At 38.2% G+C, this 16,991-nt stretch overlaps 1 protein-coding gene across 1 annotated transcript; it reads right to left on the reverse strand.

Annotated features, from left to right (window-relative positions):
• Window positions 1-16,249: 16,249 nt before the first annotated feature.
• LOC147477799 (uncharacterized) lies at window positions 16,250-16,774 on the reverse strand. Its single transcript, XM_086586083.1, has one exon. The coding sequence runs from the start codon at window positions 16,772-16,774 to the stop codon at window positions 16,250-16,252; it is 525 nt and encodes a 174-aa protein (XP_086442209.1).
• Window positions 16,775-16,991: the final 217 nt, after the last annotated feature.

Raw genomic sequence — 16,991 nt, forward strand, 5'->3', positions numbered from 1 at the left:
CCGCATCATCCATCCTTTTAAGAAAGAAAGAAGCTTGAAGGACATCTCGAAGACAAGATCTACCATCCAGGTTAGTCGAATCTTCATTCTTTTTATTGCTTTCTTAGTATAGTTGCATCATAGTTTTGTTTTATTGCTTTCTAGTATAATTGCATTTAGGACCTTTTCAACAATTGAAGTTGTAAGCCAACACAGTGAAAAATCAAACTCTAGTGTTTCTTGTGCGAATCTTGACAAGCGGACTATCGATGCGTAGGCTGGTGGTACTTAAGCAATCCAAGTGATTCACCATAACCCTAGAAGAGGCGACTTTAGACAACGGGCGAGATACTAGCTACAAAGCCCAACCAGTTGAAGAAAAGTAGTTTTACATTCTAGTATAATAATTTAGAATAGTTGCATAGTAGGATAGTTTTTGTTATTTTCGCATAGAATTTTCTAGTGTATGCCCGTCGTCCATATCATCGTCCGGTAAGAACACAATGATGGACAAGGTTTAACAACCGACTCACAAGAATACTAGGCGAGATTGATACAATGGCGCACACACAATGATGATAGAGGTGTTTTGGACACCAATAATCTGAAGTTATCCCACCCATGCAAGCAATAAAGAGGAAGAAGGCGGCGATTTCTATTCACCAATCATTGGAGACCCACCCTGGCCGATATTGTTTTCGAGGACGAAGCTAATCGGTTTGAACTTAGAGCATCGGTAATCTCTATGCTTCCAAAGTTCAATGGTTCGAACAATGTTGACCTTATGTTCACATGAACAAATTTCTATCGATCCCGAGAACTTTCAAGAACGAGAATATCGGGGGATGAGAGTATCAAGTTAATTCTTTTCCACTCTCACTCGAAGGTAAAAGCATCGAATGGTTAACTGCCTGACCGATCAATTCAATCAACAAGCTGGGAGAAGTTGAGAACAAAGTTTATGAACAAGTTCTACCCACCCCGGAAGGCGGATGCAATGCGACAAGCCATCGGCAATTTCAAAGGGAAGGTGGTGAAGAATATCATCAAAGCTGGGAGAAATTCAATAATATGCTAGTCTCATGTCCACATCATGGTTATGATAAGAGCACATTTGGCTCATTTTTTTTCTTCGAGGACTTTCTACTATGAACAAGCGGATGATACGATCCAATGCATCAAGGTAAGTTTACATCATTGGATGGAGAGGAAGCCTACAACAACTTTCTTGAGAATTTAGTGAAGACTTTCAACAATGGAGTACTAGCAGCGAGGGCGTAGCTAGAGTGGAGGGTCTTAGAAGAAATTTGGCAACCAAATTCAAGAAGACCCAAATCAAGCAATGCTATCAATTATGGCAAGCCTATCAACAGGACTTGAAAATTTGAACAAGAAGTTCAATCAATTCTCCATGAATCCTCCAAAACCAAACAATTTCCAAGCTAAAACCTCGGCCATCCAAGCCTTGTTATACCATTTGTGAGCTATGTTCGATGAAGGCCATACCATCGAAGAGTGTTAAGTACTATCACGGATACTAATGCACGAGGCATGTAGTATCAACTCTTTAGGAAGAAATAACCGGTTCAATCGGGGGACGAAATTATTGGAAGACACAAAATACAAATCGGAGGAATTTTCCTCCAGGATTTGAGAATCGATCAAATCGGTTCGAATAACCGATGATCGGTTCAAAACCGCCCGGCAACCATACAAAAATCGGTCATACGGAACCCAGCAATACCAATACCAAGCCAACACAAACAGAGAGTTAGTACGGATCTTATGAGTGGATATATTGCCCTACGCCTCGGTCGAGCAAAGCGGTTATCCCACATCCGGAAGAAGCTATCACCACCATTGTCAATGAGTGAAACGGACAAATCAAAGAACCCGAAGTTGGAGAATAACTTTTAGTGTCATTCAAGGCCGGATAGGGCAAATCTGCCGCCTTGAGAGAGATCAAAAGGAACATTACCAAGCTAGCGGAGCCAAATCCGAAAGGAAGAGGTGTCCTGCAAGTAGATAACACGGAGATTACTCATGAACAAGTTAATCTTTGTCACCACTCGAGGTCGGGCAAGAAAGTTGATAACAAATTGTCTATGAACCGGGGAAAAGATTTCGTGGAGCCTAAGGTAACTTATGTCCCCACCATCCCACCCGGTTCTAACATTCGGATATATCTAGTGTTGTGCCACCCCCTGTTGAGAGAAGCTAAGGAACTACTATAAAAGTAAGTAAAAAGAAGCCATCACGAGTGACTCCACTGTCACTCCACTATTTGTTACCAAGCCAAACGAGCGAAAAAAAGAGAACCGATATTGAAAATCCGCCCGACCGCGTTTCCTTGAAACTAGTGAATACGAGAAAAGATGACCCGATCAAGGAGATTTGTGATGTATTTCAGAATTTCTGATTAATATCCCATTTTCGATTTGCCATCAAGCAAGTTCCCTCAAATGCCAAGTTCACGAAAGATCTAGTAAAGAAGAAGACCAACATTCGAAAGAAGCTTTTATCGCTCAAAGATGTTCATCATTACCTGAGAATCTATCGGTTGTGAAACTGAAAGATCCTGGAAGTCCAACTGTTACATGCAGAATTGGAGATTCTTTGGAGGAACAAGCTTTATTAGATTTGGGTGCCAGTGTGAATCTTCTACCATATTTCGTTTAAGAGAAGTTGGGCTTGAAGGATCTAAAACCAACTAATGTTACTTTACAGTTGGCAGATAGATCAATGAAGATACCTAGAGGACTCATTGAAGACGTCATAGTCAAGATCGAAGACTTCTATTATCCGGTTGATTTCATAGTACTAGACACAGAACCTACATCTGGTAGGCAGATACCAATCATTCTAGGCAGACCATTCTTGGCCACTGCAAATGCACTTATCAACTGTCGAAACGGTAATATGACGTTATCCTTTGGTAATATGAGAGTCGAAACCAATATTTTCCATACGTTAACGGCAACCACGGGAGGTGTGTGCTATGACCGAGGTTTGTATGATTGAAGCGTAGCACAGGATTATAAGACTCATTCATATCCTGCTGATGAAGTGTTGAAAGCTCGGACAGACTCAGATTGTGAGGAACTTAGTGTTGAGGCAATGCCTAATGGACCATATATAGAGTTTAAGAAGGAGCCGCCTAAGCTAGAATTGAAGCCTTTGCCGTCTACACTCAAGTATGTTTTCTTGGGAGATTTGGGAACCTACCCAGTAGTCATTGCATCAGATTTGACTGAGGAGCAGGAATCCAGGTTAGTAGCACTTTTAAAGGAACACAAGTCAGCTATAGGTTGGACAATTGATGATATCAAGGGGATCAGCCCCTATGATAGTTCAACATAGGATTCATTTGGAAGAGGATTCCAATACTTCTAAGAAACCACGAGGAGGAGGCTTAATCAGAAGATGAAGGAAGTAGTTCGAGAAGAGGGCGTCAAACTCCTTGATGCGGCATTATCTACCCTATTTCGATAGTCAATGGGTTAGTCCAATTCAAGATGTGCCGAAGAAGTCCGGAACCATAGTAATCGAGAATGAGAACAATGAGTTGATTTAGGGTTTGATTTGGATGGAGAGTTTCCATCGACATGAGGAAGTTGAATAGCATCAAGGAAAGATCATTTTCCATTGCCTTTCATCGATCGGATATTTGAAAGATTAATTTGGACAAGCTTCCTACGCTTTCTTGATGGTTACTTTCGGGATACTTTCAGATCCATATTCACCACGAGGACCAAGAAAAGACATTGACATGTTCTTTTGAGGATTTTGCGCATCATCTCTCCTTAGTCCTTAAACGTTGTTGCGATACCAACTTAGTTCGAGGCTGGGAAAAGTGTCACTTCATGGTAAAGGAAGGGATCTTTGGAAGGAATTCTAGTAGATCGAGCAAAAAATGTCTGAGGGAAGTAAGCATGTTGTCGAAAGATCGGTTTTGAGATGGAAACCTAAGTATTCCCCACCTGTTAGTTTATGGGATTTACTCCCTGTTGACCTTCAAAGGAAGATTATTTCTATGGCTCGTGTAGGGTTCGGTAAAAGTCCATTTGCACATAAGAGGAGAGTCGCGTAAGCTAGGTTCTTTGTAAGAATTGCCATTCGAAACTTGTCTGGGTTCTGACCATTAAAGAGAAAATTGTTGGTACAAGTTATACTTTTGTCAATCACATCTTTGAGAGAGATCGAGGAAGAATTCCTACAAAGTGGAACCGAGTGGGTGGGAGTACTAGTCTTGAGGATCTGACTATAAAGGACTCAAAAGTATTGAGGATCTGACTTTAAAATACTCACATTATGTCTTGAGGATCTGACTTTAAAAGACTCACATTACGTCTTGGGGATCTAACGTAAAAAGACCTAAAAATTTGTTTCTTGAACTAATTCTGATATTCGGCATCAATGGTAATATCCTACCTTTTTCTCATCCATTTCATTTACTTCTTTATACATTGAGGTCAATGCATGCATAAGTAGGGGGAGGGTGTACTTGAGAAATGAATTTCGAAAATTAGTTTTAAAAAACAAAAATATTTTTGTTTCTATATCAGTAGCATGAGAAAAATGAATTTTAATGATGAGTTTGGGATATAGATTTTATACTACTTAGTGTTGAGTTTGATAGATAGTTGATATTATTGATTTTATTACCGCTTAGACTATTTATTATGCTCGGACATAGTTCTTATTGATAGAATTCTTTATCAAGGCATCACCATAATACTTGGTCAGTTTTGTGTACTTTTGCTAGAAGAGAGATTTAAACCCCTAGTAAACTAGAAGTAGATTTTTTAGACTTAGCCCGTGAGACTTGAGCTTTATACCCATTCTTTGGAGAGTTCTTACGAAAAATCCGAGTCTTAGTGACTCAACATCTTTCAGTTCTTTATGTCGTTGTAATATAATCTCATTATTCGTTAATTTGGTTAATCACGAAGTGACATCAATTGGGGAGATAGCCATTAGGTCTTGTAGTCTATTCGAAACAGAGTATCATACTGATAAGTCAAGTAGTGAACCCATTCAGCCTTTATCCCACCTAGTAAGACCATCATGTTAAACCCTTTTTGAGCCTTACAATAAGCATTTTTTCTTTCATAAAACCCTTTACCGTCACCCAACTCGGACAAAGGAGTATAGCCAAAATCTTTATCAGCCATACCCATATGTTTACGAGAATCCGAGGGACACAAAGAAGAAGAAAGAGCACAAAAAGGAAGATTACAAGGAAATACCAGGAGAGATACAATAAAGACCATCATTCTGTTTTCTAAGTGAAAGAAGCTAGTGGAAAACAAGCATATCAAATTACTAATCAAGGATATATCGAAAAAAAAAAAAAAAAAAAAAAAAAAAATTGAAGCAGAATGGATGGAAAAGCTAAGACAAAGGAAGAATTTTTCTCTGCAATATATAATTTAAAGAAATCTTCCAAAGAAAGAAGCAAAACCCTTAGTGTGTTTTCAGAAACAACCTTAGAATCCTTTTTACCTTTTCTTCATAAACCAATACCCAAGCCAAGTTACAACCCATAACTTATCACTACAGTATGGTACGAAGTCTAGAATAGGTGAGAGGATGCTCAAGTGAAGGACCCGACACTTCATATGTGATTGACATTCTTTCCATGAGACTACTTTTATTCAAAAGTCTGTTTTTCAAGGTAGTATGTGGGATGTTCGTATGCATTATTCTTTTCCCCACATACATGAGGTAAAATAGTAGACCATCTTCTGAGAGATTCTTTGTTGAGAGTATGACTGGTGAGGATTGAAAGTCGAGATTATCTGTCTAAAGGTAAACTAGGGATTCCGTTTCTTGGATAGGAGAGTATAGAAAATTGACTAAGTACACACATAAGCCTTGATTGAGAATTTTTGTCAATTTTTACTATCTCTCATCATAATCTATGAGTCTTTGCAGCAATGTAAATAGCAATGGAGATTGTCTATTGGAGTAAGCACTAAGTGGGTAAGGAATTTCTCTCTCTGAAAAATACTATCATTCTTGAACATGCTATTGATTGATTTTATGGGTATATCTTTGAAAACCCTCACGCGAGACTATAACTTCGTCCTTGGGGGGAACATAAAGGTTTAAAGCCTTGTTGCATATGGTAAATGCAATCGCGATGCCTGGTGAAAATGAGTTAGGATTTTATTTTTGTTATTAGGATGTGATTTTGATCACTTATCTATTTTTATCTTATTTGCTAAGAGACTAGCAAAAAGGCTAGTTGGGAGTTGTGATAAGTGCTCAAAAAGTGCTATTTAACCCTCGATTATGCCTCTTGTTTAGCCATCTTAGTGGACTAATAGTGTTTATAAGTTGTGTTTTAAGATTCTGGTGAAAAAAGAGTTTTGTAGAATATTAGAGAAAATGGGGTAAAAGCGAAGCAATTCGAGCATTAAGGATCACATGGGAGGCCCGTGGACAATCATGGAGAAGCCCAAGGAATTGGAGCTGTTAAAGATGCGACTTGGACTTATTTTAAAGTCTATTTGGAAGCCCAAGGCCAAAGGATTCGTTGTTTGGACCAAAGCCCATAAAGAGGATAGAAGGATAGAGCGAGAAGAGAGAAAATCGGCTTATGTGTGGGGGACGATGTATCGAAGCGTCGGATGCATTGAGTGCGTCTAGGGGACGATAAATCAGCGCCCGGACACATTGATTAAGTCTGGGATGCATGAATAATGCGTCCGCAGACGCATGAATCGACATTGTAGCCAATTCCTTCCGGTTTGAAGGCGAAGTCGGACTCTGGAAGAAGTCTATTTGTATTAGGAAACAAATGACGATTTGGAATGCTTCTAGAGCTCATTGTAACCCCTATAAATAGAGGACCTAAGTGCCTCATGTAATTTGCCAATTCACTTATATTCTTGTCTCCGAACTTGAAAGAGAGAGAGATTAATAATAAAAGATCGGTTTTAACTATTCGAGTCTTAATAAATTAGTCTTTCTAGTCTTATGTTCTTCAACTCTTCTTCTTCTTGTTCTTCCTTCTTTATGGAAGGCTAATCTTCTCCTTCAGGGGAGAAGATGAAACCAGTGCTTAAGGTTTAATGATTCTTCTGGTTCATGGTGTTCTTCAATCAGGTTAGTTCTTTATGTTTGTAGTTATTAGTTCCATTGCCTTTTAGGGGATGGAAGTATAGAATAGGGTTTATGTTTTGCAATATTAATATCATGCTAGTGTTCTTTACTTTTCTTCTAGTAGTATAGTTCTTTAGAGTTAGGGAAATATTCTTTGTGTTGCCTTAGAAGGGGTAGCTCAGGGAGTGGCTGCGCTAAGGGAAGTATTCTTTGTGTTTGCCTTAAGTGGTGATTCATTGAATGGCCACCCTATTAGGAAGTACTCCTTGATGTTGCTCTTGGTAATACATTGAATGGCTGCCCGAGCTTACATAAAAGGAAAGAAGATATTAATAGCATAAAACATAGGAACAACCTTAAGTAGAGTTAATTGTTAACGATGTTTTAGATCCAAGAGGGCATCGGCACACTTTCGATTGCCTAATTGTAGTCTACTTGTAAGAACAACCATAAAGCGCGAAGGTCATAGATCAAAAGTATTGGTGGATTCTAATCTCTTGAATTCCCTCTCTTATAAATTCAACAGTTTTAGTTAGTTTAGCTTAGTTTAGCATTAGAATCTACAATCTCTACAATATTAGTTTTAATCCCTCAACCCCCCTTTCAGGTCTGTCCTTCACATAACATACACTTAAAAGTGGAACGATACCCTACTCATCCTTTACTTATTGAGGGATAATTAGGTTTTGATACGATTCTATTTGTTCAACGACCATCATACTTCTACATCATCCATACACATCTACACACACAAAAAGAGGAAGTGTCAACAACCATGAAGCAGAAGGTCATAGATCAAAAGTATTGGTGGATTCTAATCTCTTGAATTCCCTCTCTTATAAATTCTCAATAGTTTAGTTAATTTAGTTTAGTTTAGCATTAGAATCTAAATCTCTATAATCATAGTTTTTAATCCCTTAAACTCCCTTTCCAGTCCTGTCCTTCACATAACATACACTTAAAAGTGGAACGATACCCTACTCATCCTTTACTTATTGAGGGATAATTAGGTTTTGATATGCTTCTATTTGTTCAACGACCATCATCTATCTACATCATCCATACACCATCTACACACAAAAAGGAGCGAGTGTCAAATGGCGCCGCTGCCGGAGATATAATTAATTGTAGCCCTAGGAGTGAGTGTCAAATGGCGCCGCTGCCGTTTTAAGTTGTTTATGTTTAACATTTTCTTTTAAGATTAAAAGTTTGGATCTTGAGGTAATTTTTAGCCGCATCATCCATCTTTTTAAGAAAGAGAAAAACTTGAAGGACATCTCGAAGACAAGATCTACAATCCAGGTTAGTCAAATCTTCATTCTTTTTATTTTTCTTATGATAGTTGCATCATAGTTTAGTTTTATTGATTTCTAGTATAATTGCATTTAGGATCTTTTCTACAATTGAAGCTATAAGCTAACATAGCAAAATATCAAACTCTAGTGTTTCTTGTCTGAATCTTGACAAACGGACTATCGTCTGTGGGCATTGGTACTTAAGCAATCCAAGCGATTCACCATAACTCTAGAAGAGACAGCTTTAGACAACGAGCAAGATACTAGCTGCAAAGCCCAACCCAATTGAAGGAAAGTAGTTTTACATTTTAGTATAATTTAGACTAGTTGCATATTATTCAAGTATTGTAGGATAGTTTTTCGTTATTTTCGCATAGCATTTTCTAGTGTATGCCCCGTCGTCCATATCATCGTCCAGTAAGAATACAACAGTGGACAAGGTTTAACAACCGACTCACAAGAATACTAGACGAGATTGAAACAATGGCCGCAAGTAATGATGGAGGTGTTATGAACCCAAATAATCTGAAGCTATCCCACCCATGCAAGCCTGTGAGAGGAAGAAGTGAAAGTGATTTCTATTCACCAATCATTGGAGACCCACCTAGCAGTATTGTTTTTCCAGAGATAGAAGCTAACCAGTTTGAACTTAGAGCATCAGTAATCTCTATGCTTCCAAAGTTTAATGGTTCAGACAATGTTCAACCTTATGTTCACATGAACAAATTTCTATCGATCCTCGAGAACTTTCAAGAACCGAGAATATCGGGGATCGAGTATCAAGTTAATCTTTTTCCACTCTCACTCAAAGGTAAAGCATCGAATGGTTAAGCGCGCGCTGACCGATCAATTCAATCAACAACTGGGAGAAGTTGAGAACAAAGTTTATGAACAAGTTCTACCCACCATAGAAGACAGATGCCATGCAGCAAGCCATCAACAATTTCAAAGGGAAGGTGACTGAAGAATATCATCAAAGCTGGGAGAAATTCAATAATCTGCTAATCTCATGTCCACATCATGGTTATGATAAGAGCACTCTGGCTCATTTTTTCTTTCGAGGACTTTCTACTATGAACAAGCAGATGATACAGTCAATGCATCAAGGTAAGTTTACATTATTGGATAGAGAGGAAGCCTACAACTTTCTTGAGAATTTAGCTGAAGACACTCAACAATGGAGTACTAGCAATGAGGACGTATCTAGAGTGGAGGGGGTGCCAAAGCAATTTGGCAACCAAATTCAAGAACACCCAAATCAAGCGATACTATCAATTATGGCAAGCCTATCAAAAGGACTTGAAAATCTGAACAAGAAGTTTGATCAGTTCTCCATGAATCCTCCAAAAGCAAACAATTTCCAAGCTAAACCTCAGCCATCCAAGCCTTGTTATACCATTTGTGAGCTATGTTCTGATGAAGGCCACACCACTGAAGAGTGTTCGTACTATCTAGATACTAATGCAGAGGCATGATGTATCAACTCTTTAGGAAGAAATAACCAGTTCAATTAGGGACAGAATTATTGGAAGCCACAAAATACAAATCGGAGGAATTTTCCTCTAGGATTCGAATCGATCAAATCGGTTCGAATAACCGATTATCGTTTCAAAACCGCAAGCAACCATACGAGAAATCAACGGTCATACGAGAACCGGTGAATACCAAGCCAACACAAATAGAGAGTTAGTACCGGATATTATGAGTGGATATATTGCCCTATGCTCCGGTCGAGCAAAAGGATTTACCCATATTTGGAAGATGCTATCACCACCATTGTCGATGAGCTGAAACGGACAAATCAAAGAACCCGAAGTTGGAGAATAACTTTAGTGTCATTCGAAAGGAAAGGCCGGATAGGGCAAATCATGTCACCTGCCTTGTTGATAACAAGAGAGATCAAAAGGAGCATTACCAAGCCGGGTGAACCGAATCCGAAAGGAAGAGGTGTCTTCCAAGTTTTTTTTTTTTTTTTTTTTTTTTGAATGTGGATAAAGGCCCGGAGATTAATGAGTTTAAAATACTTAAGTCGTAAAATGCCCAATGTTAAGTCAATATTCTTCACTATTACACATTTTGTAATAAGTATTTTTGTTTGTGTTTTTATTTTTGAATTATGGAAAGAAAGTTGATAACAAGATTGTCTATGAACCAGGAAAAAGAGCGTTTTTTTATCGTGGAGCTTAAGGTAACTTATGTCCCCACCATCCCACCCTGATTCTAACATTCGGATATATCTAGTGTTGTGCCACCTACTGAAGAAACTGTTGCAAAAGAAGTTGAAGGAACTACTGTGGAAGTAAGTAAGAAGAAGTCATCACGAGTGACTCCACCTATCACTCCACTATATGTTACCAAGCCAACCGAAGCCGAAAGAAGAGAACCGATATTGAAGAATCCGCCAGCACCGTTTCCTTCGAAACTAGTGAATACCAGAAAAGATGACCAGTACAAGGAGATTTGCGATGTATTTTAGAATTTACAGATTAATATCCCATTTCTAACTGCCATCAAGCAAGTTCCCTCGTATGCCAAGTTCCTGAAAGATCTAGTGAAGAAGAAGACCAACATTCCAAAAGAAGCTTTTATCGCTCAACGATGTTCATTGTACCTACAAAATCTATCGGTTGTGAAACTGAAAGATTCTGGAAGTCCAACTGTTACATGCAGAATTGGAGATTCTTTGGAGGAACAAGCTTTATTAGATTTGGGTGCCAGTGTGAATCTTCTACCATATTTCGTCTACGAGAAGTTGGGCTTGAAGGATCTAAAACCGACTGATGTTACTTTACAGTTGGCAGATAGATCAGTGAAGATACCTAGAGGACTAATTGAAGACGTCATAGTCAAGATAGAAGATTTTTATTATCCGGTTGATTTCATAGTACTCGACACAGAACCTACATCTGGTAGGCAGATACCAATCATTCTTGGCAGACCATTCTTAGCCACTGCAAATGCACTCATCAACTGTTGAAACGGTAATATGATGTTATCCTTTGGTAATATGAGAGTCGAAACCAATATTTTCCATACGTTACAGCAACCACAGGAGGTGTGTGCTGTGAACGAGGTTTGTATGATTGAAGCGTTAGCACAGGATTATCTGACTCATTCCTATCCTGCTGACGAGTTGTTGAAAGCTCTGACAGACTCAGACTGTGATGAACTTAGTGTTGAGACAATGCCTGATGGACCATATAAAGAACTTAAGAAGGAGCCGCCTAAGCTAGAATTGAAGCATTTGCTGTCTACACTCAAGTATGTTTTCTTGGGAGATTTGGGAACCTACCCAGTAGTCATTGCATCAGATTTGAGTGAGGAGTAGGAATCCAGGTTAGTAGCACTTTTAAAGGAACACAAGTCAGCTATAGGTTGGACAATTGATGATATCAAGGGGATCAGCCCTATGATAGTTCAACATAGGATTCATCTGGAAGAGGATTCCAAAACTTCTAAGCAAGAGGTTGTCAAACTCCTTGACGCCGACATTATCTACCCTATTTCTGATAGTCGATGGGTTAGTCCAGTTCAAGTTGTGCCGAAGAAGTCTGGAACCACAGTAATCGAGAATGAGAACAATGAGTTGATTCCAACCGAGATTGATTCTACCGATGGAGAGTTTGCATCGATTGAGGAAGTTGAATAGCGCGATCGAGGAAAGATCATTTTCAATTGCCTTTCATCGATCGGATATTAGAAAGATTAATTTGGACAAGCTTACTAACGCTTTCTTGATGGTTACTCGGGATACTTTCGGATCCATATTCACCCCGAGGACCAAGAAAAGACATTCACATGTCCTTTTAAGGATTTATGCGCATCATCTCTCCTTAGTCCTTAAACGTTGTTGCTATACCAACTTAGTTCTGAACTGGGAAAAGTGTCACTTCATGGTAAAGGAAGGGATACTGCTGGAAGGAATTCTAGTAGATCGAGCAAAAATGTCTACAGGAAGTAAGCATGTTGTCGAAAGATCAGTTTTGAGATGGAAACCTAAGTATTCACCACCTGTTAGTTTATGGGATTTACTCCCTGTTGACCTTCAAAGGAAGATTATTTCTATGGCTCGTGTAGGGTTCGGTAAAAGTCCATTTGCACATAACAGGAGAGTACGTAAGCTAGGTTGTTGTAAGAATTGCCATTCTGAAACTTGTCCTGGGTTGCAGCCATTAAGAGAAAATTGTTGGTACAAGGTATACTTTTGTCAATCACATGCTGAGAGAGATCAGAAGAATTCCTACAAAGTGGAACCTAGTGGGTGGGAGTACTAGTCTTGAGGATCTGACTATAAAGGACTCAAAAGTCTTGAGGATCTGACTTTAAAAGACTCACATTATGTCTTGGGGATCTGACGTAAAAAGACCTAAAAATTTGTTTCTTGAACTAATTCTGATATTCGGCATCAATGGTAATATCCTACCTTTTTCTCATCCATTTTATTTACTTCTTTATACATTGAGGTCAATGCATGCATAAGTAGGGGGAGGGTGTACTTGAGAAATGAATTTCGAAAATTAGTTTTCAAAAATAAAAACAAAAATATTTTTGGTGTCTATATCAGTAGCATGAGAAAAATAAATTTTAATGATGAGTCTGGGATATAGATTCTATACTGCTTAGTGTTGAGTCTGATAGATAGTTGATATTATTGATTTCATTACGGCTTAGACTATTTATTATGCTCGGACATAGTTCTTATTGATAGAATTCTTTATCAAGGCACCACCATAGTATTTGGTCAGTTTTGTGTACTTTTGCTAAAAGAGAGATTTAAATCCCTAGTAAACTTGAAGTAGAATTTTTAGATTTAGCCCGTAATACTTGAGCTTTATACCCATTCTTTGGAGAGTTCTTATGAAAAATCTGAGTCTTAGTGACTCAAATCTTTCAGTTCTTTATGTCGTTGTAATATAGTCTCATTATTCGTTGATTTGGTTAATCATGAAGTGACATCAACTGGGGAGATAGCCATTAGGTATTGTAGTCTATTCGAAACAGAGTATCATACTGATAAGTCAAGTAGTGAACCTATTCAGCCTTTATCCCACCTAGTAGGACCATCATGTTAAACCCTTTTGAGTCTTACAATAAGCCATTTTCTTTCATAAAACCCTTTACCCGTCACCCAACTCCAGACAAGGAGTATAGCCAAAATCTTTATCAGCCATACCCATATGTTTCTGAGAATACGAGGGGCACAAAGAGAAAGAAAGACCATAAAAGGAAGATTACAAGGAAATATCAGAGAGATACAATGAAGACCATCATTCTATTCAATGTGAAAGAAGCTAGTGGAAAACAAGCATATCCAGTACTAATCAAGGATATACCAATCGAAAAAAAAAAAAAAAAAAAAAAAAAAAAGTTGAAAGCGAATGGATGGAAAAGCTAAGAGAAAGGAAGAATTTTTCTGCAATACAGAATTTGAAGAAATCTTCCAAAGAAAGAAGCAAAACCATTAGTGTTTTCAGAAACAACCTTAGAATCCTTTTTACCTTTCCTTCATAAACAAATACCCAAGCCAAGTTACAACCCATGACTTATCACTACAGTATGGTACGAAGTCTAGAATAGGTGAGAGGATGCTAAAGTGAAGGACCCGACACTTCATATGTGATTGACATTCTTTCCATGAGACTACTTTCATTCAGAAGTCTGTTTTTCAAGGTAGTATGTGGGATGTTCGTATGCATTATTCTTTTCCCCACATACATGAGGTAAAATAGTAGACCATCTTCTGAGAGATTCTTTGTTGATAGTATGACCGGTGAGGATTGAAAGTCGAGATTATTTGTCTAAAGGTAAACTAGGGATTCCGTTTCTTGGATAGAAGAGTATAAGAGATTGACTAAGTACAGACATAAGCCTTGATTGAGAATTTTGTCAATTTTTACTATCTCCCATCATAATCTATGAGTCTTTGCAGCAATGTAGTTCGCAATGCAGATTGTCTATTGGAGTAAGCACTAAGTGGGTAAGGAATTTCTCTCTCTGAAAAATACTATCATTCTTGAACATGCTATTGATTGATTTTGTGGGTATATCACTTGAAAATCCTCACGAGACTATAACTCGTCCTTTTTGGGGAACTTAAAGGTTTAAAGCCTTGTTGCCTATGGTAAATGCAATCGCGATGCCTACGAAAGTGAGTTAGAATTTTATTTTTGTTATTAGGATGTGATTTTGATCACTTATCTATTTTTATCTTATTTGTTAAGAGACTATCAAAAGGCTAGTTGGGAGTTGTGATAAGTGCTTAAAAAATGCAATTTAACCCTCGATTATGCCTCTTGTTTAGCCATCTTAGTGGACTAATAATGTTTGTAAGTTATGTTTTAAGATCTACAGGTGAAAAAGAGAGTTTTGTAGAATATTAGAGAAAAAGGGGTAAAATGGGGCAATTCGGAGCATTAAGGATCATATGGGAAGCCCGTGGACAATCATGGAGAAGGCCAAAGAATTTAAGCTATTAAAGATGCGACTTGGACCTATTTTAAAGCCTATTTGGAAGTCCAAGGTCAAAGGATTCGTTGCTTGGACCAAAGCCCGCAAAAAGGATAGAGCAGAAGAGACAAAATAGGCTTACGCGTCTGGGATGCATGGATCGAGTGTCCAGACGCATTGATTAAGTCTGGGACGCATGAATAGTGCGTCCAGACGCATGAATCAACACTGTAGCCAATTCCTTCTCAGTTTTGAAGACGAAGTTGGACTCTGAAAGAAGTCTATTTGTATTAGGAAACAAATGACGGTTTGGAATGCTTCTAGAGCTCATTGTAACCCCTATAAATAGAGGACCTAAGTGCCTCAGGTAGAGGGCAATTCACTTATATTCTTGTCTCCAAAACTTGAGGCAGAGAGAGATTAATAATAAAAGATCGGTTTTAACTAGCTGAGTCTTAATAAATTAGTCTTTCTAGTCTTATGTTCTTCGAGTCTTCTTCTTCTCGTTCTTCGTGTTCTTCCTTCTTTATGGAAGGCTAATCTTCTCCTTCAAGGGAGGAGATGAAGCCAGTGCTTAAGGTTTAATGATTCTTCTGGTTCATGGTGTTCTTCAATCAAGTTAATTCTTTATGTTTTTAGTTATTAGTTCCATTGCCCACACCAGGGGATAGAAGTATAGAATAGGGTTTATGTTTTGCAATATTAATATCATGCTAGTGTTCTTTACTTTTCTTCTAGTAGTATAGTTTTTAGAGTTAGGGAAGTATTCTTTGTGTTGCCTTAGAAGGGGTAGCTCAGGGAGTGGCTGCCTAGGGGAAGTATTCTTTGTGTTTGCCTTAAGTGGTGATTCATTGAATGGCCGCCCTATTAGGAAGTACTCCTTGATGTTGCTCTTGGTAATACATTGAATGGCTGCCCGAGCTTACATAAAAGGAAAGAAGATAGTAATAGCATAAACATAGGAACAACCTTAAGTAGAGTTAATTGTTAACGATGTTTCGTCCAAGAGGGCATCGGCACTTGCTCAATTGCCTAATTGTAGTCTACTTGTAAGAACAACCATGAAGCAGAAGGTCATAGATCAAAAGTATTAGTGGATTCTAATCTCTTGAATTCCCTCTCTTATAAATTCTCAATAGTTTAGTTAATTTAGTTTAGTTTAGCCTTAGAATCTAAATCTCTATAATCATAGTTTTTAATCCCTTAAACCCCCTTTCCAGTCCTGTCCTTCACATAACATACACTTAAAAGTGGAACGATACCCTACTCATCTTTTACTTATTGAGGGATAATTAGGTTTTGATACGCTTCTATTTGTTCAACGACCATCATCTATCTACATCATCCATACACCATCTACACACAAAAAGGAGTGAGTGTCAGTCAACATTCAGCAACATAAAGTTCCAAGTCCATTCTTAGATGGAGCTTTCCTTCTTCAATGCCTTAATTACTTCAGCAGCATCACCCTCTATGATCACATTTCGCCACCCAAGTTCCTGTGCCGTCAACACTACAAGTTCAGCTCCCAAAAGTTCTTCTTCCCTACTAATCGACCTTGCCCTTTCCTTCATAGTAAATTCTGTTAGACATGTTCCAACTTCATCCTTGACCACCACAGCCAAAACACAAGATTTAAAGTTATCATGATAGGCTACATCAAAGATTAATTCAATCCACCCTGGTGGTGGAACTGTCCTTTCATTCTCAACCTGCATATTCTCATTTTCTTCATACATAATAGGAGTATCATGATACAAGTTATTCATAATTGCATTCCATTCATTCCACCTCTCAAGTTGTGCATGAATACAACTCTCAACAGATAAAGAAACATGGTTAAATAAAAGAGCATTTCTAGACATCCAAATGGACTCCATAATGAAGAAAGCCAAAGTAGAAGTACCATCTGACTCCTCATTCAATTGAAATATAGTTTTCATCCAATTATGCTCAACTAATAGCTAATCAGGGAATCTCAGTGTTAGAGGTGATGCAAACCAGACTCTAGCCGTCCATTGACATTTGAAAAAAGTATGCAAAGCACTCTCTTCAACTATCCTGCACATTTGACACACAAGATTCACATTCATCTTATGCTCTCTAAAGTTATCCACAATTGGAAGCATATTTTTTGCTAACTTCCAAATTAGTAACTTG

This window comes from Coptis chinensis, chromosome 9 (genome assembly GCF_015680905.1).
Source record: "Coptis chinensis isolate HL-2020 chromosome 9, ASM1568090v1, whole genome shotgun sequence".
In the NCBI taxonomy this organism is placed as follows: domain Eukaryota; kingdom Viridiplantae; phylum Streptophyta; class Magnoliopsida; order Ranunculales; family Ranunculaceae; genus Coptis; species Coptis chinensis.

Bases quoted from the DNA above. Each gene is read 5' to 3' on its own strand.
- LOC147477799 (XM_086586083.1), bottom strand. From the start codon at position 16,774: ATGAAAACTATATTTCAATTGAATGAGGAGTCAGATGGTACTTCTACT.